Source organism: Phycodurus eques, chromosome 5, assembly GCF_024500275.1.
Source record: "Phycodurus eques isolate BA_2022a chromosome 5, UOR_Pequ_1.1, whole genome shotgun sequence".
NCBI classification, from domain to species: domain Eukaryota; kingdom Metazoa; phylum Chordata; class Actinopteri; order Syngnathiformes; family Syngnathidae; genus Phycodurus; species Phycodurus eques.
The window spans coordinates 20,393,920-20,419,953 of NC_084529.1; the positions used below are offsets into that span (position 1 = coordinate 20,393,920).

Below are 26,034 nucleotides of genomic sequence, written 5' to 3' on the forward strand. Positions count from 1 at the left end.
GCAATGTTCATGTTCAAACTGTGCATAATGTTACAGTGACTTCCAATAATAGTTGATATACTTTTTAAGACTAAAATCTCATTTTTGATGAACATTACTATATGCCGACTATACATATGTATTTTAACGTCATTCATGATGGTGGTACTTGGACTTGTTAGTTTGCTTAAGCGTCATCCACCAGAAAGGAAAAGCAAATACTCTTAGAGATGCTGAATATGCTATTAAGAATATTTCCTATTAGATAGTTATTATTGGTAGTGATACAAAATGACTGAGTGTGTCATGTATTTGCAGATGCATGTCGTGCGTGGCCAGTCCGTGGGGCTGCAAGTGGAACACGCACGACCACACCTGCAGCGACATGGACGACGGCGCGCCTGCCCCGCACATAATCAAGCACCGACAGGTTCGTCCCCTCGCCGAAGTCGCTCGCCTCACAAAAAGTTACAGTCCGTTTAAACACCAACAGAAAAAGTAATTAAAAAGAAAATAATAATAAAAAAAAAAAAAAAGAAGCGAAAGTAATCCCACTATCAGCTGTGTCAATTTACAAGTCAGCAGATGTTCGCCTGATCCGCTTCCTATCTGTCGCTACAAATGAGATTCTCCGTTACACTGCGGTGCTTTCCGCATTTGCATTGTAAACTAGGATATGGAACGCAGTAGAGCCCAGACCTCCGCCAAGGCCAAACAATCCAAGATACTTCAGACTTGGCCCTGAACTTGCTTCCTTCACCGAACTTCCTTCCACGACAACTATTTGAAGATGTTTTAATAGTGACCTGCAAATATATCTAAAAGCGAAGTAATATTCACGGCGGAGCACTCGTTGATGATGACATTTCATATAAAACTTAATCAAGAGCACTGATTTCCACGGCACATTAGTGTGCTGTGCATTGGGGGTTCTAGGTTGAATGGCGTACAACAAAACGACGCACAATAACTTAGTAGAACACTCGTACACGACTTCGATTAAACTACGAGGAAACAAACGACGACCAACATTAACGATAAAACACGCAATGAGCAACAACTATTTCCAAATGCTGCTAGGCCTGCAGGAATGCCTAGTGTCAACTTCCCAGAATGCCTAGCAGCATTTTGTAACTAGTTTTAGGAATTACATGTTATTGTCAATATAGTTGTTGTTTATTGTTTCCCCAGAATAAGTGTAGGTTAGTTTTCTGTTTTGTGACTATCACGTTCGGTCTCACTGCCTTTTGGGGACGAAAGCAATGATTCTTGTGTCGGCGTTAAATTGTTAAGCGTCATTAAGTTAACACAGATTTGTACAAAAGATTCCTCGTTGACTCAGTGTCAGCACTGAGATTCACGTTAAGGTGCACGTGTTGCCACAAACCACCACTGGTGCTGTGAGAGATCATCAGGTGTGCTGTGGGAAATTATTCAATTTCACTTCATCAGTCCGAAAAGTATTATTCATTTAATACATATAAGGTATCTTTGTCCATCTATCTTTGACAGCGACGTCAAAGTGACAGGCAGATAAAGATGATTTACGGTAACTAATGACAGTAATGATGTTGACCGTGAAGTATGTGTTGTGGTGACTCAGGGAGCGAGGTGTCCTCAGTTTGAAAATCCGGACCCCATGCTGATCCCGGTGGGCTACAAGAAGTCAATCAGCTTCGAGGGCATCAATCTGGACCTTTACCAGGTATGGCGCGTTTCAACGCTTTTCAGCGCGGAGCGCCGTTCAAAGGGAGCCGCTTGGGTTAGCCCCTCTGCGTGTCACTCAGGGCCGTGTTTTTACCATCGGGACGGAGCTCATGAAGAACGTGGAGGAGGAGGTCAACTTTGAGGACGGACCTTTCTACACCTTCAGTGGATTTAACGTGAGTTTTGTTTGTGTCTAATTCAATTCAGTGCAATTAGCATGATGCAGTTTTACTCAGGCTGGAGTTTCACTGCAGGTCCAAGTGGCAAATTCTGATTAAATGTGTAAATGTAATTAAATTAAATGTATGCAGTCAATCCACATGAATTGTGACAGATACATTCTGGAGCCACCCCGCATAAGGTGAAAATTCACAATGTGAAGACCGTATGAAAAAAGTTTTTGGAGTATTAACCCTTCCACATGTTTTAATGTTTAAACGTATTAAAACAAACTCTGTAGACACTCTGTAAAAGTCTTTGAACACAAAAAATATTGCAAACAAATGTATAGAAAATGCAGCAAAGTCATCCCTCGCCCTATCGCGCTTCACTTTTTGTGGCCTCACTGTCACACAATTTTTTATGGCATAAATATCTATTTTATATCATTGATTTTTCGCTATGTTGCGGGATTTCCACAGGGATTTCTACTGCAGCGCAATAAGCGCGGGCCAGGAGGCAAGAGTCCATAAAAGACAACTAACATATCAGCGTGTCTACAGTAACATAAACATTATAAATATCTAATTTAATATAGCCTATCACCGCTACTTAGAACAAATTGTAATCCCTGTAATTGCCTTCAATTAACAGCTTTCCCACATGCGAGGGCATTACAGTAAGCAAGTTTACATAAAAAAGATAGCTTCAAAAAACGACGGTGGCGCGAATGATGAACCGCGATATTGTGCGGGGAACAGTATATCTCTGTTTTTTGCTGTTGTTTTTTTTACTTGCAATTTCCATGTACATTTAAACCACTGAGAAACTAGACTGGACTAACTCCATTTCTGTGGTTTTTAAGTTAAGTACAGAAGCGAATTGAAAAGGCATGTGTTTTACAATACTGGTCTAAGTGAAGATTTAATTACAATATTGACATACAGTATATAGCGGCCAGTCCATTATTCCACTCAGTATGTTGTTGTTTTTTTAGCTTGAGTGCCAGTGCATCTGATTGTTAGCATAATTGAATCTCAACTTTTCATGAAATATTGATCGATCTGACGGATGTTTGGACTTAGACCACTGTTGCACCAAGTACAAAAAGGGAGTTGGCCTGCTGTAGTTCTCAGTAGCTCACTTCAAGTAGCACATACCCGATATGATTGTGCTTACACAGACGGAACACATTTAAACAACCTGCATGCGCTAACTGCCAAATTGCATGTAAATACTAGATTAGATTAGGCAATGGAGTACAGATTGCAACTAAACAGAAGTGCATAAGCAGCAATCAAATACAGTACCATGCAGAGTGTATACAATGTGTAAGACATGAGATGTATAAATATGTCAACGCATCTGTTTCTATAGGTATGAACAGGCTTTGACTGTCATTGAGTAATATAGGATGCTAACTATACATTATGTATAGTGTACTATACAATGTGCAGTACGATTATTAGAAGAGAAAGAGATTGATTATACAATATACGTGTATATAGTAAGGCGAATGGGATGATTTACAGTATATTGAGAATTGCAGTGTAAATTTACAGTAGTGCAATCTAAATAAATATTTATTTATTTATACTAGTGTAGTAGTGTAATACCATACTATATATAAGTATATACGAATGAATACCTCCACAAGCACCAACGCTGGGCCGCTACAACATGGAGGTAAACAATAATAAATAATTCAAATATTAAATGTTTCATGGGGTTTAGTTGGCCTGGGCTGACTCTTCCGCCTCATTCATTTAAATGAAAGTGAATCCTACATTACTCTGCCATCTGCAATTATTTTGCTTATTAATGATGGACACAACACACCTCTAATGTCGCACATTGAGACCATATTTAATTGTCTGCGTAGTGTAGTTGATTTATGGTGGATTGATTCTGTTGGTGTTTTTTTTCTCTCTTTTCGCAAGACTCATATGGTAATTGTGCCACTTGAGAGCTAAAAGAAAATGGATTGTATCATGAACTGTTTTCCATTTTCCATAGTTACACAGCTAATGTCACACATAGTTTTTCGATGCAAAGTTAAATGATCCTATCGATCCTGCTGGTGCCGTTATTACTGAACATTGAAACTCGTGCAGCTTTTTTTGTTTTTTACCCCCCAGCTATGTTCCTCTCCAACGTCATCATGTCTTCAGCAGAAAAATATATTACACTCTGTATGATTGTTTTTTTCCCCCCACTCTCTCTACGAGAACAGCGGTTGGACCACCATGCAGTTGCAGCTGAAGGGCTTAAGTGCCATTAATCACTGGATACCACATTAATAATTCTTGTCTCTTCCCACGATCTCCCTTTAGTTTTCCTATGACAAGTCGCCGGAGACCAATGTTGTTCTCTACGTGAAGGACAAGGAGCTGGGCAAGAAGATGGACAGCACGCTTAACGGTATGTTCATGCATTTTAAATAACACTTTTTTAACAGAGACAAGGCCGACCTCAGTCAAGGCTTGTTGCCTGTGAACTCAATTAATTAGGATCATATCATTAGGGATGCACTGATAACGAAACCAGTATCGCGTATCGGTGCGGTACTGTACAAAGGTGTAGTATTGGTACTTGTAAGAATTCTTCGATACTGTACGCACTGATATCACATCACCAGCTGTGCGTGCATGGAGATACTCACGTAAAGCCTTAAAGTGGCTCACTTTCTGGTGTACATGCTGTTTGTTTGTTTGTTTATTTGTTTATTTATTTATGCCACAGTCACCCTGTACAACTGCTCGGTGGGACGAGAGGACTGCAGTCTGTGTAAGAACGCCGACCTCAAGTACAGATGCGTTTGGTGCACCAGGCACAGCGCGTGCGTGTACGAGCAGCTGTGCGCGCCCGACCATCACGACGCCGAGGACCCCCACGACGCCGAGTGTCCTGCCCCTCAGATCACTGACGTGAGTTGTTCGTCTATTTGTCTGTTTTGTCTTTTTGTGTGTGATTAGTGGTAAATGGATTGGATTTTCGATTGTATCAGTTCATTATTAAATATTGTCCTTGTGTGAAAGGAGAAGTCTGTTTCTCCTTGAAGACTTGGTGTTTTCCAGGGAAATGTTTTAATTTTATGAGAACATTTTTGTAATATCATGAGCATAGAGTTAAAATGTGAGTAGATTAAAGCCATATTATATAGAAAATAAGTTGTAATTTTATCAATATACAGTTAAATATTATGAGAAAAAATATGAAATCTTAAAGAGAATTTTATTTTTTTATTTTATCAGAATAAACTTGAACTATTGAGAGAAAAAGGGAAAATTACATTTCAATTTGGTCTGATTAGTGGTAAGGTGTTGACTTTGAAGATTGGATTTTAGATTACAGCAGTTTAGTATTAAATGTTAACCTTGTATGGAAGTTTCTTTTTTCTTGAAACTTGCATGTGCACCGGATCAGTTTGTTTTGGCTTGAAAAAAAATTTCGTGAGGAAAAAATGTAATGGGAAGTCTGTTTTTACTGATCATTTTGTTCATGTTACAAGGAATAAAGCCATAATTCTACACTGAAAAGCCTTAATATCATGGGAAAAGTACAACAAAATTTTATGAGAATAAATTTATGAGATTAGAGTTAAAATATTAGAGAATAAAATTTAAATGCTATGGAATAAAATTCAAAGAGAAACAAAAAGTTGCAATTTGAACAGGATTTATTTTTTTCAGAATAAAGGCTGAGGATAAAAATCAGTTTGACAGTAGTTTGTTAGTATTTGTATTTATTTTATTTTGCAAGAATAAAGTCCAAATGTTAAGAGTAAATGTTGTAATTTTGTAAGAATAATGTCTAAATGTTAGGAGAATAAGCCACAATATGACAACAAAATAGTTGTCATTGTACAAGAAGAAAAGTACTAATTAATTTGAAAATAAACTTTAAAACAAATATTACATGAATACAGTGGTCCGTCATTTATCGCGGACCACACCGCAGTAGTTGAAATCCGTGATGCAGCAGCGATGTTTTTTTTTTTTTTATATATATATTTTTAAACTGTATGAAACTCCCCGTCCCACACTTAATAATCTTTCCTAGACTCTTATTAACCTCTCCCATACTCCTAAACATTTCCGATACTCTTAAACACTTTTTATACTCTTAAACATGGATATTAACAACATTAAAAAAAAAAAGGTACTCGCCATTGAAGTTGATGTCGATTTTGAATATACTGCACAGAGATATTATGATATTATCACCGTGATATTATGTCATAAAAGTTGGAATTAACTGGTTAAAATCCATAATATTATAAGAATAAATGTTGGTTTGTAAGAAGGTTTTGACTTTGAGGATCGGCTAATCGATTGCAGCAGTCTATTAAATGTTGTCTTGTGTGAAAGAAGAGGTTTTTCTCCTTGAGGACGCCGCCAGTGCACTGGATCAAAGTGTTCTTGGCTCGGCCTTATTATCATTTAGCGAGAAAAGCGCGGAAAAAAATGTCTGTTGGAAAATTGCGTGAGAACTTAACATGGAAATTATTGTATTCATTCAGTAGTGAAAAGATCTCCATGTTTGAATGTCTTCTGGCTCACCGAAGGCCAAACAAACCGATGAGCTCCTTTTACATTTGAACAACTGTTTACTTTTTCATGCATTTTTAATATGTAAAAAACATCTCTCACTGACTTAATGTTTATTAAGTGTCATGTTGAATTGTAAAACACATTTGTTGCACAGTCTCATGAGAGCCAATGCAAAAAAAAAGCTTATTTTGCTACACATGAGGCTCAAAATACAGTGGTGGAATTCAACTTTGAAATATTTGAAGAAAAACGATGTAAAATAAAAAGGGGATTTTTTTTTTTTATATAATTTTACAAGAATAACATAAAAAAACTAGGAGAATAAAATTGTAACTTTAAGAAAAGAAACTCCACATTTTATGAAAATGAAGTTAGTCACATAGTCATAATTTTACTATTAAGTTGACATGAAAAAAAAGTTGTAATGTTCAATAATGAAATCCAATTATTCAGTAAATAGTTGTAATTTTAATGAAAGAAAAGTTTTATTTTTTACATGATTAATGTTTAATTATTATGAGAAAAGAGTAAAGTTGTAATATTAGGAGAAGAAAGATAATTTAAAATACAATACTAATTTTACAAGACTGAAGTAACAATAGTAGGAGAATCAACATTTAAATTTTTGACCTAATTTTACAATATTATATATATTACAAGAAAAGTTGTAATTTCACTATAATAGTCAGTGTATTAGGAGGGTAAAGTCATTAATTTTACAGTTTTGAAGTTGTATTTTGACTGGAAAAAATTGTAATATGCAATTTTATGTGACTAAAGCTGAAATATTTGTATGTAATATGTTCTTCTAATCAGTTTCCTTCTGTCCTCCTCATGCAGATCATCCCCCGCTTCGGCCCCCTGCTGGGCGGCATCGCCATCACCATCCGCGGCTCCAACCTGGGAATCCACAAGGAAGACATTGAACACATCACGGTGGTCGGGGAGCCCTGCCTTCACCAGCAGGACAAGTACTCGGTCTCCACCAGGTAAATTAATCTCACCCACTTTCAACCTTTTGATGAGTCATTTGTTTGTTGTTTTGGGTGTTTTTTTCTTTTTTGGGGGGGGGGGGGCGGGGGGGGGGGTTGCCATGAGGGGTTAACGTCCTGGCTTTGTAATTACAGCAGTTAGGTAAATGTGGCGGAATAAAATGATGGTTTCGGTGAGGCGCAACAATAGTGTGGGATAATGCTAATCCACTGAATCAAATGACCAACCAGAGTGTGCTTCTAAACATGCGGGGCCTATCAATCTTTGAAATGTGACTGCTGATGAATCCGAGCCATTTTTCCGCCTGCAAACGTGCAGATATGCTTTCACGGTGCTCTTGGAAATACAGACCAGTGATTGATGGCCACACATTCGCCGTGTTCGTCTTTTTTTAAATTGCCGCAGATGTGCTGTTGCATGTGTCCCAGAGGTGCGGGAGACTGTAAATGCATTTCAGTCATAAGGGTGTTGGAGCGTCACATAACTGGACCGTTCAAAGGAAAACAGTGGCGTGATGGCCCCGCAGATGCTAGCTAGCCACAAGTGTTGACATCTGCCGGGATGGACGGGAGACTCTTTTATGGTCAAAATTCATCTGCATGCCGAGACGCGGCCCCGTATTTATTCCATTCTTAAATCGGGCACTTTTTGCAGTCATTTACCTGCCCCCCGTTGTAAACATTTTACGAAAATGTCAGTTTAATTTTAATAATAAAGTCATTTTATCGGCTTAATTCATTAGTCATTCTTGATTTTGCAAGATTAAAGTTAGAATACTAGGAGCCTATCTAGTTGTAGTTTTGCTGTGAAAAAGAAAAATAGTTGCACTGTTCCACATTATTATGCACAACAGAATTTCGAGATATTTGACAGGTTTTAAAAACCTGAAAATAGTAAATTTAGTCAATTTGCAGCGTTTGGTCATATTTACTCAAATCCAAAGCGAATTCAATCAAAAACATCATAAGTCAAGGTACATTTTGACATAGGACCCCTTATTTGATAGCAGCTTCACAATTCGTACATCTATTAAATTTGTGACTTTTGGAGAGTTTCTGCACACATTGTCATGCTTGTCGATGATTTTGTAATTTTTGTAATGCATTCTGATTGAAAATGGACTACTTGATCTCGGGGGTAGGGATGGTGCCTTGCTCAAGGGCGTCCCAACTATCATCTCTCCAACAGCTAGTTGTCATTTTAAAATTTTTGTCTGCAGCGGGCTTCGAACCCGTGAGCTAGCAGCTCCGAAGTCCATGTTCATTCAGATGAGCTACAACCACCCCAATTATGAGAATAAATTTGTCATTTTACCAGAATAAGTATATTTCATATGTTTTATGTCCCATCCACCCCCCACCCCCTCCTCCAGTGTGGTGTGCGAGATTGGCCCCGTGTCCCCTGACAAGCAGTACTCGGGCCAGGTGGACGTGGAGGTGAAGGGCGGAAAGAAAGGAACCTCCTCCATGTTCTTCACCTACAGGGTAAACACCGTAAATCTCCGCTTTGCCTCATATAGCACGGAAAGATTTAGGGGCCCTCCAAAGCTTTCAGTTGATTGCTGTTATTTCTTACTTCCAGTCTAACCAAATTAAATAAAACAGGTCTCAACTAATGGAAAGTCTGGCTGTGAAGCAAATACTGTAAGGCCAATTATATCAAGGCCAGTAAAACCCACCATTTAACGGCAATGAATGTGAAATATTTTGGCCATAAGCTGTAGTTCTCTGCGAAAATGTTTGTTGTATCTGAATATTACGAGAATAACTTTGACTACTGAATACAGTCGTTGGTGTAAGATGGGTTCATGATTGTGTACACGGTGGATGCATAGTGTTGATACTTTATGATCTGTTTTAGGTAGTGTTTACCACCTTTTGCCATCTACATGCAATTACAGTCGCCTTTTGAGGGCACGTCAATCAATTATGCAAATCATTTGGTAATTATTCGCAACAGGACTCGCTCCCTATCCGCCATGATTAGCGGGGGTCCACTGTACCTTCTGCCATCTAATGAGAGAGCATTTAATTGTTTTACCTGTCATTATACGTCCCTGGCATAGATAGATGAACAAATATGTATTTGTAATTGATCAGTTTCATATTCAATCGAGAAATTAGATTGCTTCCCACAGATCCCTTTATGATCTGTCACAGCACACTTGGTGTGTCATGACACGCTGGTTGGGAATCACTGGCTTAAGGCACATTCGTGTTTTAGCAGATGCCGCACACTCGACCTTGTTTCTCTGGAAGACCTGAACAAGCGATGTTTCTTTTGAACTCGCCTCTCATATCTCCAGCGGCGCTAAAGCTTCCCCACAGAAGAGTGCTCCCCCTTAATGTATTTGCTCAGCAAATTGAGGCAGCTGTGCGATCTACGTGTGGGAAACACTTCTGATGAGCGCAAACAGGAGGATGGGAGATGAGAAAGCAGCCCATCTTGTTCACATGTGCACGGACGAGTGTTTGCCTTGGGGCCTGCGAGTCATGCGTGCTTGCGAGCGTGTGATTGAACTTGTAATGCATGCAATCATGTTTCATCTGGCGACTCATACCCAACGTGTTCCCTCACGTCACCAGAACCCCATCCCCGAGGCGGTGACGCCCATTCGTGGGCCGAAAGCCGGAGGCACCCTCATTACAATCAGTGGACGCTTCCTGGACACGGGGAGTAAGGATGACATCCAGGTTACCGTCAGAGACGTGGGCTGCACTGTGTAAGGATTTACAGTCAATCAATACTCTCCAATAGTGGCGTCCAAACATTTTCCTCCAAGCGCCGCATGGAGAAAAATCAAAGGATGCACATGTCAATTTGACATTCTTCAAAATGTAGTTAACACAGCATGATCCTCCATTCTGCAAATGCAAGCACCCAAACACCACAGGTTAATAATATATATCTGTATATGTACTTTATATATTTATATTCACATTCACCCCAAGTGGGCCGGTCAAGTAAATCCGTGGGCTAATAAGCTATTAATAATGACAATTAAATGTTTTACCTTTTTTTTTTTTTTTTTTTTTAGTGCGCATAATTACAACTACATTCATAAATTGTTATCTTGTTCCAAATCTTGTTTCAAATCATATGAGCAATCGAAAATGTCATAACAAACATTTGTGCAATTTGAACAATATTTTGAATCAGTGTTTTCATTTACAGTTGCAACTTGCAGATCACAGTAGATCTATAAACTGTATGTACCTTTTATAAAACAACTTATTGAGAAATCATTTTAAATTTGCATACATTTCCACATCTGTCTGGACGTCAACTGACTCATCACACCATACAAACTCAAGTGGGAACTTTTTGGAATGAAAGTGCAATTATACCCCTGCCTTGTAAATCTATAAAGGCAGATTGACAGAATGAAACTAAAAAAAATGACGACAAAATAAATGTGTTACCTATATATATAAAGGACATACATATCCACAGTAAGTGCAAAATAGGACCTGTAATTAGCTGCTTATTTTATAGTTACTCAGTAGCTTGCCATAAAAAGCTGAAAACACAAACAATGAATCTATAGTATATGAGGTTAGGATTGGTCTGCACAAACTATTAGCATGCATCAAATTAGCTTGCAGCCTTACATTTCACTAATGAAGTGCCGCTAGTTTGAAACAGTACAAAATAAAAACATAATAAATACCTCTCTGAAGTGAGCATTATTATCTTTGTTAAGGTGGAATATTGTACTGAATCTCAGCTTAACTTTTTTCTCTCTTAATCGACCTTAACTTTGGTGTCACATTCGACTCGCTAGCGTTCCACCAATACCAGTCCGCCGTGTCAATTTAGGCAGCGGTAACGGTAAAAAAATAACGAGCCGGGGAAGATTTAACAAGCTGTCAGGCCGTTTCCACATGGGCCGCGCGCCGACCTGCCGTCACCTCTCACCAGCGGCCGCCGCTGAGTTTCTCTCCCCCCCCCCCCGCTGTCGGCAGGGAGCATTTTGGAGAAGAAATCACCTGCAGAACGGACAAGTATGGGGCTGATAAGGTGCCCTCTGACCCGCTGGCCGTCACAGTGAAGTACGGGAGGATTGCCGTCACACACATCCCCAGTGCCTTCCAGTTCTTGGAAAACCCCACTGTGCTCGACCACCAGCCCAAAGCGAGCTTTGTCTGGTCAGTGCTACGCACCACGCTGTACCCATCATACATACTTTGTATACTTGCTAGTTTCTAACTACTGACTGACTTACTGATTGACGGACTCGTTAATTAACAAACTCAAACTACTTTACTCAGCCACTAACTTGGAAATTCACTCACTCACTACTACTACTACTACTACTACTACTCCTCACTGAGTGAGTGATTTGGTTACCTTGATGTATGTGTGGGTTAGTGAGTTGGTCTTTAGTTTGTGAGTTAGTGCACTGAGTGAGTCAGTGACTGATTGACAGACTCACCAACGAACGAACACACTCAAACTACTTGTACCTTACTAACTCTATGAGTGAGTGAAGGGACGTTAAGTCCCTATGGCAAATCTGGTTGACATCCAAATTAATCTAATTCCAACAAAAACATTTTTCCTCTCGAAATGAATGTATCGACCTTTGTTTGTTGATGTCTCCCCATCACTTCAATGCAATTTGGAAGCTTGTCCATGTGTGTCTGTTGTCGTGTTTGTTTTACAGCGGCGGGAGAAACATTGTGGTGACTGGCTCGGGTTTCGACATCATCCAGAGAGCCGTCATGATGGTCCGGGGAGACAACTCGACATCATTTGAGGTGTGTGTATGTGTGTGTGGGTGTGTGTGTGTGTGCACGCGCGTGTGTGCACACCTTCCATTTCCCTATAATTATCTGCTCCATCCTCCCCATTGTCCCTATCTATCTGTTCTCTGGCAATCATTTCTTTCCTCACTTCATTTTCTCTCATGAATGCATTCTTTTTTTTCTTTCGTTCTTTATTAATTTATTTTTTAAAATCTGTTCCTGCCTGTCCATCCATCTCGCATGCCCACGAGGAGACAGTGGTGATTCACTCAAACCTCGTCAAGCGCTTCTTTCGCAAATGTAGCACGCCGACGCACTTCCCCTCGCTCCCCACCCTACGTGCCAGCCTACGCAGATCCCGGGAGATTACTTAAGCCAGTATTACCTCATTTTACTTCCCAGTCCATAAATCCTAAAAACCTGTAAGATTGCAGATGGCGGAAAAATAAAATGCGGCCCTCCAGTTTAAGAAAGCGGGATTGACTCTGCTGGGGTGAACTTAAAAGCGGCTCGGCTGTCCTCCGGTGTTAGTAGCCAGTGCTAAGCAGCAGAAAAATGTTGATCATTTCCTTTACAGGGCTCAATTTAATGCTGGTATTAAGGTTTGGAGGAGATTATGTGGCTGTGTCGTTCTTTATCGCTCAGCGCTAGCGGTCTACTCTTGTGTTGCCAAGGCCGGCAATAGAAGAGTGGCTGAGATGCGTGTTATCTCAAAGGCCTCGGCTGGTCACCTTCTTAAGCTTGTTGTGCTTTAAGTCATTGAACTCCACCTAAATATTTACACTCAATATTTTTGCTGTTATAAACATGCCCAGTGCATTGTTGCTCAGCCTCTTGCAGTGATAAGTTTTTTTTAAATTTGAATTTATTTATTTGGTTTTTTTTGGTCATCCAAATCACCATTTTGAGAGGTTTCCCATACTAAATAAAGCAGCCCCTTAAGCCACTTTCCCTTTGGAGCATGAAATTTGATAGTAAGGTCTATCATTAGTAGACTCACAAAAAAGTAACAAGAAGCAAAAAGCCATGCCTAAGTACAGTTCAGTTTTTTTAAATATATTTTTTTAGGTACAATTTTTATTTAGCTTTTATAGCACTACATTTTAGTTGAATCATTTAAGTACAGCTCTTTTATTTTACTATATTTAGCTCAGTATTAATGTTCAAATTGTGCATAATGTCTCAGTGGCTTACAATAAGTAAGTATACTTATAACGAAATACATTCGTTAGGAATAAAACTTCAGGGTTAACACTTAGGCCTACTGTATTGATTATGGTGGTAGTTGGAGAGCTACAGTGCATATAAAAAGTCTACAGGCCCCTGATCAAATGCCAGGTTTTTGTGATGAAGATAAATTAGACCAATATAGATAGATGGAGGTGGGGCTCGAAGCCGAACGCCTGGTGGCCGGGCCTGCACCCATGGGCCGGCCGGGCACAGCCGAAAGGGTAACGTGGGTCCCCCTTCCCATGGGCTCACCACCTGTGGGAGGGGCCATAGGGGTCGGGTGCAGTGTGAGCTGGGCGGTGGCCGAAGGCAGGGACCTTGGCAATCCGATCTCCGGCTACAGAAGCTGGCTCTAGGGACATGGAACGTCACCTCTCTGGCAGGGAAGGAGCCCAAGCTGGTGTGTGAGGTCGAGAAGTTCCGACTAGATATAGTCGGGCTCGCCTCCACACACAGCTTGGGCTATGGTACCAGTCCTCTTGAGAGGGGTTGGACTTTCTTGCACTCTGGAGTTTCCCATGGTGAGAGGCATCGAGCAGGTGTGGGTATACTTATTGCCCCCCGGCTCGGCGCCTGTACGTTGAGGTTCACCCCAGTGGACTTTTGTTTGTGCCTATGCACCAAACAGCAGTTCAGAGTACCCACCCTTTTTGGAGTCCAGAGTGGTGTTCTGTTATTGGACTTCTGTGCTCATCACGGATTGTCCATCACGAACACCATGTTCAAGCATAAGGGTGTCCACACGTGCACTTGGCACCAGGACACCCTAGGTCGCAGTTCGATGATCGACTTTGTGGTTGTGTCATCGGAATTGCGGCCGCATGTCTTGGACACTCGGGTGAAGAGAGGGGCGGAGCTGTCAACTGATCAGCACCTGGTGGTGAGTTGGCTCCGAAGGTAGGGGAAGATGCCCGTCCGACGGTATTGTGAGGGTTTCCTTGGAACGTCTGGCGGAATCCCCCGTCAGAAGGAGTTTCAACTCCCACCTCTGACAGAACTTTGCTCATGTTCCGGGGGAGGCGGGGGACATTGAATCCGAGTGGACCATGTTCCGTGCCTCCATTGCTGAGGTGGCTGACCGAAGCTGTGGCTGTAAGGTGGTCGGTGCCTGTCGTGGCGCAATCCCCGAAGCCGTTGGTGGACACCAATGGTGAGGGATGCCGTCACGCTCAAGAAGGAGTCCTATCGGGCCTTTCTGACTCCTGAGGCAGCTGATAGGTACCGGCTGGCCAAGTGGAATGCAGCTTTGGTGGTTGCTGAAGCAAAGGTTCGGTGAAGGCCATGGAGAAAGACTTCCGGACGGCTTCGAGGAAATTCTGGTGCACCATCCAGCGTCTCAAGAGGGGGAAGCAGTGCACCATCATCACTGTGTATAGTGGGGATGGGGCGCTGCTGACCTCGACTCGGGACGTCGTGAGTCGGTTGGGAGAATACTTCGAAGACCTCCTCAATTCCACCGACACGCCTTCTCACGCGGAAGCAGAGTCTGGGGTCTCTGAGGCGGGCTCTCCTATCGCTGGGGTTGAGGTCACCGAGGTAGTTAAAAAAACTCCTCTGTGGCAAGGCCCCGGGGGTGGATTCGCCCGGAGTTCCTAAAGGCTCTGGATGTTGTGGGGCTGTCCTGGTTGACACGCTTCTGCAACATCACGTGGACATCGGGGACACTGCCTCTGGATTGGCAGACTGGGGTGGTGGTCCCCCTTTTTAAGAAGGGGGACCGGAGGGTGTGTTCCAACTACAGGGGGATCACACTCTTCAGCCTCCCTGGTAAGGTCTATTCAGGGGTGCTGGAGAGGAGGGTCTGTCGGGAAGTTGAATCTCAGCTTCAGGAGGAGCAGTGTGGTTTTCGTCCTGGCCGTGGAACAGTGCACCAGCTCTTCACCCTCGGCATGGTCCCTGATGGTGCATGGGAGTTCGCCCAACCAGTCTACATGTGTTTTGACCGCAGGGAGAAGGAGTATAATGGTGGAGGAGGTCCGATAGATACTGGGTGGCCTGGGAGTGGAGGGATTTGTAGGGGAGGGGTAGGAGTTTGTAGGAGATCTGAAATTTCACGGGGGGAAATGAAGGCGGATAAGCAAGGGGGTGATGTGCTGTGCCCGGGCTTGGTGTGGGTGAGAACTTTGACAGCTGAGTTCTGGACAGACTGACGTCTGTTCAGGGTATCGCTGGGTATGACAGTGAAGTTTGATGAAGTTTAATGACTGGCTGTATGACAAAAAAGTCTCAATTACTCTGCTCCAAAAGGTCACAGCTTGACAATTTGTGTTTGTGTGTGATAAGGGTCCCTCATTGCACCACTGCAAACTACAATCACAATAGTAAACATGTTGTATATGTTAAATCAATACCTCTCTGAAAGTGTCAATCAAAACTGAGCATTATTATAGGTAGATTTGTTTGTTTTGTAGGCTCTCCCTTGATTGTGTACCTAATGTTTTGGTCCAGGGGAGTTTATCAAGGGTCGGAGAAGATGTCAATGCATTGCACCCTCTTCATAACAGATGGCAATGGAGGCGGTGACGGGGGTGGTGTGAATGTTTGCCGCCACTGTGACTAGTTGAACTCGCTATGTTGCTGCAGGAAGCACATTGTTGGGTGCCATCACACAGTGACAAAAAATACCACCTCATCAGTCCGTTTATGCAGATATTTTTGTGGAACGTATCTACTTGTCTATTGCCATTCCTCGCTACTCAGAAAACAGTCAAGCCCACCGATAGTGGATGTTCAACTTGTTCCAATATTTGACATTATAAATCCTTATGCGTGTGGTCAGCTCTGAGTTTTTCCGATCCAAGAACTCGATTGTCTGTGGAAATATTGGTCTTTAGTACACCACACACGATAAGAGCAATTAAGAATATGCAAGGGCGATTTTTAATTCAACCCCCCATACCCCACTCCCCCTCATGTGTGGAGTCTCTCATAGTTTAACCCTTACATACTGTTCAGGTCAAATTTGACCCGTTTTGAGATTTGGCAGCAATAAAAATACCCTAAATGTCATTGCTTCACCCTGTAATTTGATGACTTTTTCAAAAGTGACCCAAAATGAATGAAAATATTTAAAAATTGAATTCTTTTGTACAGGTCCTACAAAGTTTATGTGCACTGAGGCTGTTCTGGGTCAAATTTGACCTGTGTCTGCTGGAATGGATTTTAAATTTGTCGCTGTGTTTAATCAAGGAAGGTGGTGGGACTCTTGCAATGTAAAGCTATACATGCCATCCATGTGTGTATGTTTTTATGGGACAGTAGTAACAGTGTTCAAGAGGGAAGCTTGAAACAATCCTGAGAACTGTCTGTGTCCGTCCACTACATTTGCGCAGGTTCCTGCAGAAGCATGCGGCTGTTGATCTTTGAAGGGTCATGGGTGAATCTCGAAACGGTGAAAGAGTAAAATAGCATCAGAATGGTAGTCATACAGAGGTCAAAGGGTGACTGCAAAACAAGTACAGTGGTGCCTTGAGACACAAGTTACCTGACTTACGAATTTTTCAAGAAAGGAGCCGTCGTTCAGCCGATTTTTGCTTTGTCTTTCGAGCAAAAATTTGATATGAGCGCTGTACAGTATGATGCCACTGAACCCAGATAATGAACAATTCTTCAAAGGAAAAAGAGGCAACATCTCCCAGTTTATTGTCAAACTAAACATAAAACATAAACCAAGAGAACTGCATATTGTGTATTTAAAACAACCACATGAGTTTGCTTTAGGGAAATGCCATCGATGGGCTAACACGTAGACACATGTAGACTGATAATATAACAGTACTCACAGGCATGTGTTATTTATCCTCTGTGAAAAATGACTACAATTACAGCAGCTTACTAAGTCAATTGAAGTAGTTTTGAAACTCCTCTTCGTCGGACACACCAGAGGTTTTTCTTTACTTTCTATTCAATTATGTTATGTTTTTACAACGTTGTCATGAACGGAACAGAGGACAGGACCCAAAATGCACGACTCCAATACAAATGGACAGTTTCAAAAAAGGAGAGGTTTAATAAACGAGCAGAGGTCGGTACACAGGCAGTCAATCCGAAAAGGCAACAGTATCCAAAAAACAAAGAGGCAAGGTCAATAATCAGAACAGGGTCTAGTGTTACTATGAGTGGCTGACATGGAAACAAGGAATGCTGGAACGTGACAAGTACAACGAACTGGCGACCAAAAAGAATGAGTCACGAGGTTAAATGCATGGGGTAATACGGTAAACGAGGTACAGGTGGGGAAGATGCTCTCAGGAGCAGGTGTGTACGAGACAGGGGGAAGACAACAACCCTAACACACACCCATGACAAAAGTACAATACTATAGAGTGCAATTTTCCTTATTAAAAACACTTTACAAATGTTGTATTGTTTTTTTTGAGCATGGTGGAACGGATTAACGATATTTCCATTTAGTCCAATGCCGAAAGATGATTTGAGATACGAGTGTTTTGAGTAACGAGCGTGGTCACGGAACGAGTTAAACTAATCTCATGCACCATTGTACTTGCTATTTAGCAAGTGAAAATACCCTTTCCCCTTTTGAAGGATTAATCAGCCATGTATTCATTGTCTGACAGGATATTAATATATTTAGAAAAGTAGTCCATAATTTGATATACACAGTTATTATGAGGATATTCTTAAGAGTGGGTCAAAATTACCCCAGAACATACTCTGTGTTTATGGAAAATGAACAGTATGTATTCAGTATCAGTTCAGATGTTAAAAGTCGGTATGTGCATACCTCACTTCAAACACTCACTCTAAGCCTTTACAGTATGAATGGAAGCCCGTCTGTTTAATGATACGTAATATACCGCCTCATATCCTTTTAATGCCTTTTATGTTATCCTAACTTATGTTATTGTCCACTTATCCCACTCGGGTGCCAGGTCGCCCACGAGAAGAACGACACCGTCATCCACTTTCGCTCGCCGCCGGTCAACGACTCGCTGAGTCAGCAAATCAGGACGTACATCCAGCTGGACAAGTGGGAGAAGGAGCTGAGGTACTTCGACTACCACCCGGACCCCATCTTCTACGAGCTGCCCAAGAGGGTCTTCACGGAATCCAGCATCATCAACGTTAACGTGAGTAATTGCGGCCTGTTAGCGCGGGTGTGAGTCAGACGGGTTTATTGTTGATGTTGCGCTGAGGATATGACAGCACTTTGTTTTTACTGAGTCACTGTCTTGATGTGATTCTAGGATAAAAATGGAAAGCAAAGAAAAATGACACTTTTCCCTCCCCCGTCGCAGTTACGATTACATAATAGCCGCATGTTTAGTATTCTCACTCGACAGTGAGATTGTGAGGTCCATTGAAGCGTTTGCCGCAATTAGAAATTTTATGTCGTCGTTTCCCGCCTCGTAATTCAATAAAGTTGAAGGATCCATTCAAGTGGGTGACAAGTGATTTTTAGAGCAGGAATTTCATGTTTTATTTTGGTGACTTCCTGTGTCGTTTGTTGTTCTTATTTAATTGCATTTTTCTTGAAAGCGAAGGGAATACCATTAAACACAATTGAAATCAAGTCAAAAAAATAACGTGCATTTAAATATGAGAATTAAAGGGCTGATTAGAGGTAAACACAGAATTACATATACATTATTCTGATTGCATTTTTCTTGTTGTATATATCTGCTTAGGTCAGCCTTTCAGAAACATACACACACGACCCATACAAATTGTATACAAATATTGCCCTTCTAACCAGTTACAAGAGTGCTTGTCTTCATTTGGGTTGCGGGTCAACTGCCTAGGCCATCTGACTTTGGGCAAGAGGCGGGGTACACTGGTCTGCGGACAGTCACAGGGCATGTACAAATAAGCATTCACACACACATTCACACTCGTGAACAATTTAGAGTCTTTCACTCACTATCAGCTGTTTTTTAAAGCTGCGTTCCCCACATTGCAGCCGCTTTTAGAACATTTTGAGTGATCTTTCAAGACCCACAGAACTTTGTGTTCTATGACAAAATAAGTATCATACTTGGCAAAAGAGTACAATCTCTTCATTCACCTGGATTCGCCTTGTTTCTACCTTTTTCTGTTCTTTCGTAATCAGCAGTAGAACATGGGTTGGTTTCACCCAAAATGTTGGTTTCTGACCATAAAGCTGAGAAAACGAGCTTTTAGTGAAAACAAACATGTCAAGCAGAACTGTAACTTTTTTGCTTTTGTGATATCGCAAACTGTAAAACAAAATAAGACTGAGAGAGGGCTTAGCCTAACCCAATATTATCACGATCCGTATAAGTGTGCCTACGGCTAAGTTCTTGACTAATTATCGCAGCTGTGTAGCGGCTTATTGACTGCTGTTATGTCAGTGTCGGGGTGTGTGGGTGGGGCTCATAATGTCTCCTCATAAGCCTTTCTTTGTGTAAACATACATAATGCAAATTAGTCATCTGTTCTTCATCCTCCAGAATCCATTAGTGTAAGTGAAGGCCTGTCTATATGCACATACAGTTGTACGGAGCCTAAAAGAGAACGTTCTGACCCAATGTGGTGAGGCCATTAGACTAATGTAAGACATTTACAAGAAATGTCCTTGTACTTAATAAGCTCAACCATCTTATTCAGTCTGCCACTCACCTACTAGGAAATACAGTTAAAGAGCTGCTTTGAAACTTTGCAGAAAATAAGCCAGTAATTCTCTTGCATATGACGCATTTGAGTTTAACCCTTCCACGGATAGCGGTCATGTCTTTCCTATTTACAACATCCAATCGATTAATTCTCCTCAGCTACAGGTTCTGCTAGATTTATTTTGATTTTTTTTATTTATCAATCCCAAACAAAACAGGTTTTCCCATTGTTTTCAGTTCTGCACACATTCAAACAACAGTGGTAGAGAAGAAGCCTACAAGTATCATTATAACCATTTACCCTGTTTTCTCAAGTGCTCTGCCTTGGTTAAATGACATTAGAAGAGTTTGTTTTGTATGAGAATGCTTGAGCTGTTGCCACCTGTAAGTAGCTGTGACATGTACAAACATGTTGTCCAACCTTGTGGAAGGATTGGGAGGTTGTCATGCATGGAAGGTTCCCTTACCAGTTAATTCTTCCCCTCCTCCACTGTCCTGCAGGGTCGAGGCTTCTCCAAAGCCATGACTGCCAATGAGGCTCAGGCCTTTGTGGGCGACGTTCCCTGTGTGGTCAACACTCTCCAGGACGACAAGCTGTTCCTAGACCCGCCCTCCACGCAGCCCCGCGCTCGCTCACGGAGACATCGCCGCGACACTCGGCCCGAGCTGCTGGACCTAATGGTCAGAAACTCATCAGTCCAGCTGTTTTTACATTACACTATTACATTACAGTGGAACCTCTCATGTCAGACACAATCTGTTCGGAAACACAGTTTTTATGTCACACCACATTAATTGAATGGTCACTGTGCTGCTCTTTCTGGTGTGCCCGCCTTGGCCACCTTGGGCAATATACGACAGATGCAGCTAGATACTGTTCATTGAGACATCTTAACTCCTCTCAGCTAATCAGGATGACACTAATATTAGTTTGTCTTCACAGAGGGTAAAGAATATATGATTGGGAGTACTGTGATATAACGTTTGTGTTCAATCCGTTGTTTGAAGGGTTATTGCATCTCAACATAAATGGTATTTAGCATCAGCATTAAGCTAGCGGACTGAGAGACTAAACTGTTGTGGTTGTTTTCAATACACAAAGTGTAATTCTCTCTTTTATTTTTATTGTAACAATTAACTTCAACTGGGAGAGACATAAAGCGTGAAGCCTCTTTTAAAAAGAATTGTTCACTGTTGTGCTACGACCATACATCGCTCGTATCTCCACTCGTAGGTTAAAGCAAAAATAAAATCAAAAAACTCAAAAACTCTGAGGTCGAGTCACTCTTATCTCAAGGCGCCACTGTAGTCTGTTCTGCGGTTTAAACTGTCACCATCATAAAGCCTTTATGAACTTGGCGGCAAAGGTTTAAGTAAGTTTCTTAAGTGATTCACAAGCGTTAAAAGAATTTAATATGTTCCATATAGCCGATTCTATACAGTGTTACATTCCTTACAAGAAAAAAAACTCAAAAAGCCAAAGAGAAAGCAAAACATATTTATACAGTTAATCCTTGTGATGTGCACGGAGTTAGTTTCGTTGGAGGTTCCACTGAACACAAATCGTATGTGTTGTATTATCCATCCATCCATTCTCTGAGCCGGTTATCCTCACAAGGGTCGCGGGGCGTTGTATTATAATTTTCTTTATTTCATAGCCTTGCTCCGGTGATGATGATAGGCGGTGTCAGCTCAGCACTCAGTGAGCTATTGTTTAATTTTCACCGCTGTATGAAAAAAGGCCACGGCTGGACTCTTGACAGCGCAGGATGTGTCATATAGAAAATTCGCCTGATTTAAGTGTCAGACAAAATACAGTCATGGATTTGTTCACTCAATACGAGGCCACCAACTACAGCACTTTAAAACACTCGAAGGCCCAGCGGCTGTTCGGCAAAAAAATGCGGCGTAATTATGTAGATTCCCCTCTCCCTCTGCGCTTTTCGCATTGACCCCGGCTATACCCGAATAAATGTCTAAAAAGCACTTGATAATAAGATTCACCCTCTCTTTTTATGTGGTTTATCCACAGATCAAGTTTGGCAAAGGGGAGTGGGTGGTGGGCTCGGTGCAGTATGAGACGAAGAACGATTTGTCGCTTTACATCATCATCCCTGCCGTCATTGTGCCCATGCTGCTCATCATTGCCATCTCCGTCTACTGCTACAGGTAAGTCACTCTGTCTCGTCTAAGTGACAAACACTGCAGTATACTGTGGCTACACTCAACGGACAGAAAATTTGGTATACCTGCACAATATAATAGTTTGAAATAGAATAAATTGTCATCCATGCATGCGTTTGCACCATTTTACAGGATTCTGCTAACTTTTACCATAACCAGGATTTTTCGAATACACGAGTGAATGTTGTATATCAATCTAGAAATAGTTTACCTAATTTTCAATGCAGAATTTTTTGTTAAAATGAATGGGGGCGAAAAAAGGATTAGCATACTTTTAAACCAATCTCTCTTGGGCACTTGTTTGATTCCCAGTTAAAAGATACTCATTAATCAAAAAAGTCTATTCATTATTAGTGTCATGCATTATAATATATCATATTTATTATAAATACAGTATGTGCGTAAATCAAAATATATATTCTTTTAAATTTACTCAACTATTCTACATGTTGAAAAAGGAGTGGGAGGAAGTAGGAACCTATTTACTCCTTCCCATTGATCTCCATGCTAATACAGCATTATAGTACTAACACATCCATATAATACAATGCAGGACACATTGAAATAATATGATTATATCTATCCTAAACACCCCAGAAAAAAAACTTTGAAGAAAATTGAGAATTCTTTTTTTTTTTTTTTTAAATCAGCGAATAGGTGCGGAACCGCGAGTATGCGTGGGTCCACTGTACAGTATGTCTGACATTTATTGATAACAGAATTCATATAAAACTTCTCAGAATGCATAAATATAAATACAATAAATTTTGCTGGCGTGAAAATCATGCACAATATATTGACATCAATTACTGGTACATACAGTGTATATATATGTACCTATATACATTGGTTGTTAGTACTGAATTGAAACAGATTGCCTCTCCATTGACATACCTTACAATGATAATCTATTACTGCGATAATGTCAGCAGTGTGTATATCTATTGTTGTTATTGCTTTTCAAATTATAATAGCTTCTGATCGTTTTATTTTCCAGCTCTGTCTTGTGTTATTATATGCTCTCCAGTTGCTCGTTTCTTTGCTCTGTAATCATGTTTTCGGTTAAATGACACACCAGCAAAGCAAGTAAGTCATAATAATACTAACTGCGACTAAAAAGACAAATTTAACAAAACTCAAAAATCAATCAGAGCGGCATAGTTAACAAAGGCAGATATTTGGATACCGCAGAGCTTTGTACAACAACTCGATTTAGGAAATGAGCTTTTGAGCAGGAGGTAAAATCCCTCGTCGTCTGAAGTGTTTGTCTGAATCATGTTGGAGTAACGCTGAACGGTGTGTGCATGCGTGTGCGCGCCTGTGCGTGCAGGAGGAAGAGTCAACAGGCCGAGAGGGAGTACGAGAAGGTGAAACACCAGCTGGAGAACCTGGAGGAGAGCGTGCGAGATCGCTGCAAGAAAGAGTTCACAGGTACGGCACCGCCCTTCGCGCTGTTTGTACAGTAGTGGTGGGAATCGTTATTCATGGTACAATATTATTGCAATGCTATTCCATCGATACTGATAGCATAACGAAACAGTAATATTGCCTAATAAATAATATATTCGGGGACTACAACAATTCAAAACATAAGTGTATTCTAAGATATATGGATACAACAGAAGATATGTTTTCCCAACTGTAGACTTTAGTAGTTATTTTATACATCTACAGTATTTACGTATCTACAGTTTATCATTTCTCTTGTATTTCACTGTTTGCATAATTTTCTCAATTATTTTATTTTGTTGATTGATTTATTGTGAAGCACCATGTCGCTTTCTTTTGAAATAAATCATATACATCTGCAGTACAGTTATGCCAATAGAAAAAACAGCCAGTGACCTGTTGTTTCCGTGCGGCAGACCTGATGATTGAAATGGAGGACCATACCAACGACCTGAGCGAGGGTCGCATCCCCTTCCTGGACTACAAGACCTACACAGACCGTGTCTTCTTCCTGCCTTCCAAGGACGGCGCCAACGACGTGATGATCACAGGCAAGCTAGACATCCCCGAGGCTCGGCGGGCCACCGTGACGCAGGCGCTCAACCAGTTCTCCAACCTCCTCAACTCTAAGACCTTCCTCATCAATGTAAGCACACATTTACACATATCACTGATTTAGTTCTGGAACATCTGATCGTCTATCGCAAAAATCCACGCTATATTGCGGAAATCTGCGGTTTTATAGTTCTTATTTTTAATAGGTTTTCACGGTACAATGAACACCCACATTTGCAGATTCAACTATTCACTGATTTTTTGGGGGAGGAACCTAGCCTGCATTATTCACTGAAAAACACTTGTCTCTTATAAAAATATTAATTTTGCGCTATCTAGTGGCATCTTGGTGCCAAGTACCAATGTTAACCTGAGGGGGAGGAGTTTCAGTTAGTCAGGCCATAGCTTTGTCTATTAGAAAAAAGTGCTTTGCCACCATCTTGTGGCATTTATAGGCAATGACAAAACTTTTGTCAGGGATTCACGGAAGGGTTCGGTCTCTGTCCCCCTACTTACTGTATTGCCATGGCATGTGGGAAAGGACAGCCACTGTCGCCGATGCACTTTCAGCCGCTCATTGAACGCACACACAAGCTGGAGCTGCTGTCAGCCACAGCTCCCACCCTGACGCTCACATGCAAAATCGCCGACATTACACGCCACGCCACCAGATAAAAGATATGTTCACAATGTGTTTAAAAAGTGTGTTTTAATGTGTCTAAATGTGTTAAAAGTGTGTGGGAGGGGTAAAACTATTTTTTTTTTTTAAATAATTTTTATATGGTCTCTCTATATCGCAGTTTTCACCTTCATTGAGTGGGTCTGGAGGCTCACTGCTCAATACAATGCACAATTATGATTATTTATTTTTGCAAAAACAGTGAAAAGCATCTCTAGTTGGGCTGCAAGATTATGGCCAAAATAATACAATTATTTTGATCAATGTTGTAATCATGATTATTAACCACGATTATTCCTCGTTAGGGAAACATCTTTATTTTTATTGCACTGCTTTTAAGCAAACATTATTTAGCAGTTTTCAGTTCAAAATTAATCTTTAAATAAGAATAATCGATAGATAATCGAAACAAAAAATGTACCCAAAAAATTCTTCGTTAGCAAGGGCTAACTGAATAAATGTGCTATTACAAAGTGCAATCATGAATTGCAATTTAATAGAAGCATATACAGTTCATACATAGAAGGCAGTAACATTAGGCTGCAAGCACCAACTTTGCAAAATCTACGTCGTCGATATAAGGAATTGTCAAGGACGGTACGTCTCCGTTCTTCTGCTTGACCATTGGTCAGTCGAGCACGGTCACAAACTGCATAGAACTCGGCAGTTGTGATTTCCCTCTCTATTCACGCAGGTGTTTTTTTGTTGCGATCAGACCAGCTGAAAGGTTGCAGTCAAGGCAGCCGCTACAACGATTGTTAATTGTGTCTCAGCGTGACCCGCCACCTCGCCGCCAACGTGCTGAGAGGGCCAACTTTGAAATATAAGTTTCATATATTACTACAATGGGCATCAATCCCTTTTTAGGCTTTCATTTTGATGTTGGCACAGTGCCTTAACCATGTGTCGGCCCCCTGGTTGTGGGCAGTGCTACAAATGAAGCACATTACATATGCACCAGTGCCCGCATTTTAAATGTAAAAAGTCACATGCAATCAGGCTCATTTAATCACGGCAGCCAAAATCGCAATCACGATGAAAATTTGATCAATTGTGCAGCCCTAATCTCTAGGTTTAGCAGTGTATTGCAAAGAAGTAGATCAAAACTATATTAAACAGCAAAACCGTGTACAAGGTGCATCATGTCAGTAAGGCAGCAACCTGCTCAGAGCAAATAATACATGATCCTACATAAGCTCAACAAA

General features: G+C 41.1%; 1 protein-coding gene across 1 annotated transcript in view; it reads left to right on the forward strand.

Moving 5' to 3' along the window:
• plxnb2b (plexin b2b) overlaps nucleotides 1–26,034 on the forward strand; it is a 219,094-nt gene that overhangs the window by 166,943 nt on the left and 26,117 nt on the right. The window contains 15 exon segments of the mRNA XM_061677999.1: nucleotides 298–409; nucleotides 1,583–1,684; nucleotides 1,767–1,862; nucleotides 4,179–4,266; nucleotides 4,588–4,772; nucleotides 7,239–7,387; nucleotides 8,764–8,875; nucleotides 9,977–10,113; nucleotides 11,357–11,539; nucleotides 12,058–12,151; nucleotides 18,262–18,459; nucleotides 20,464–20,643; nucleotides 21,995–22,131; nucleotides 23,477–23,577; nucleotides 24,012–24,241. Coding sequence (XP_061533983.1) covers nucleotides 298–409; nucleotides 1,583–1,684; nucleotides 1,767–1,862; nucleotides 4,179–4,266; nucleotides 4,588–4,772; nucleotides 7,239–7,387; nucleotides 8,764–8,875; nucleotides 9,977–10,113; nucleotides 11,357–11,539; nucleotides 12,058–12,151; nucleotides 18,262–18,459; nucleotides 20,464–20,643; nucleotides 21,995–22,131; nucleotides 23,477–23,577; nucleotides 24,012–24,241 — 2,104 coding nt within the window.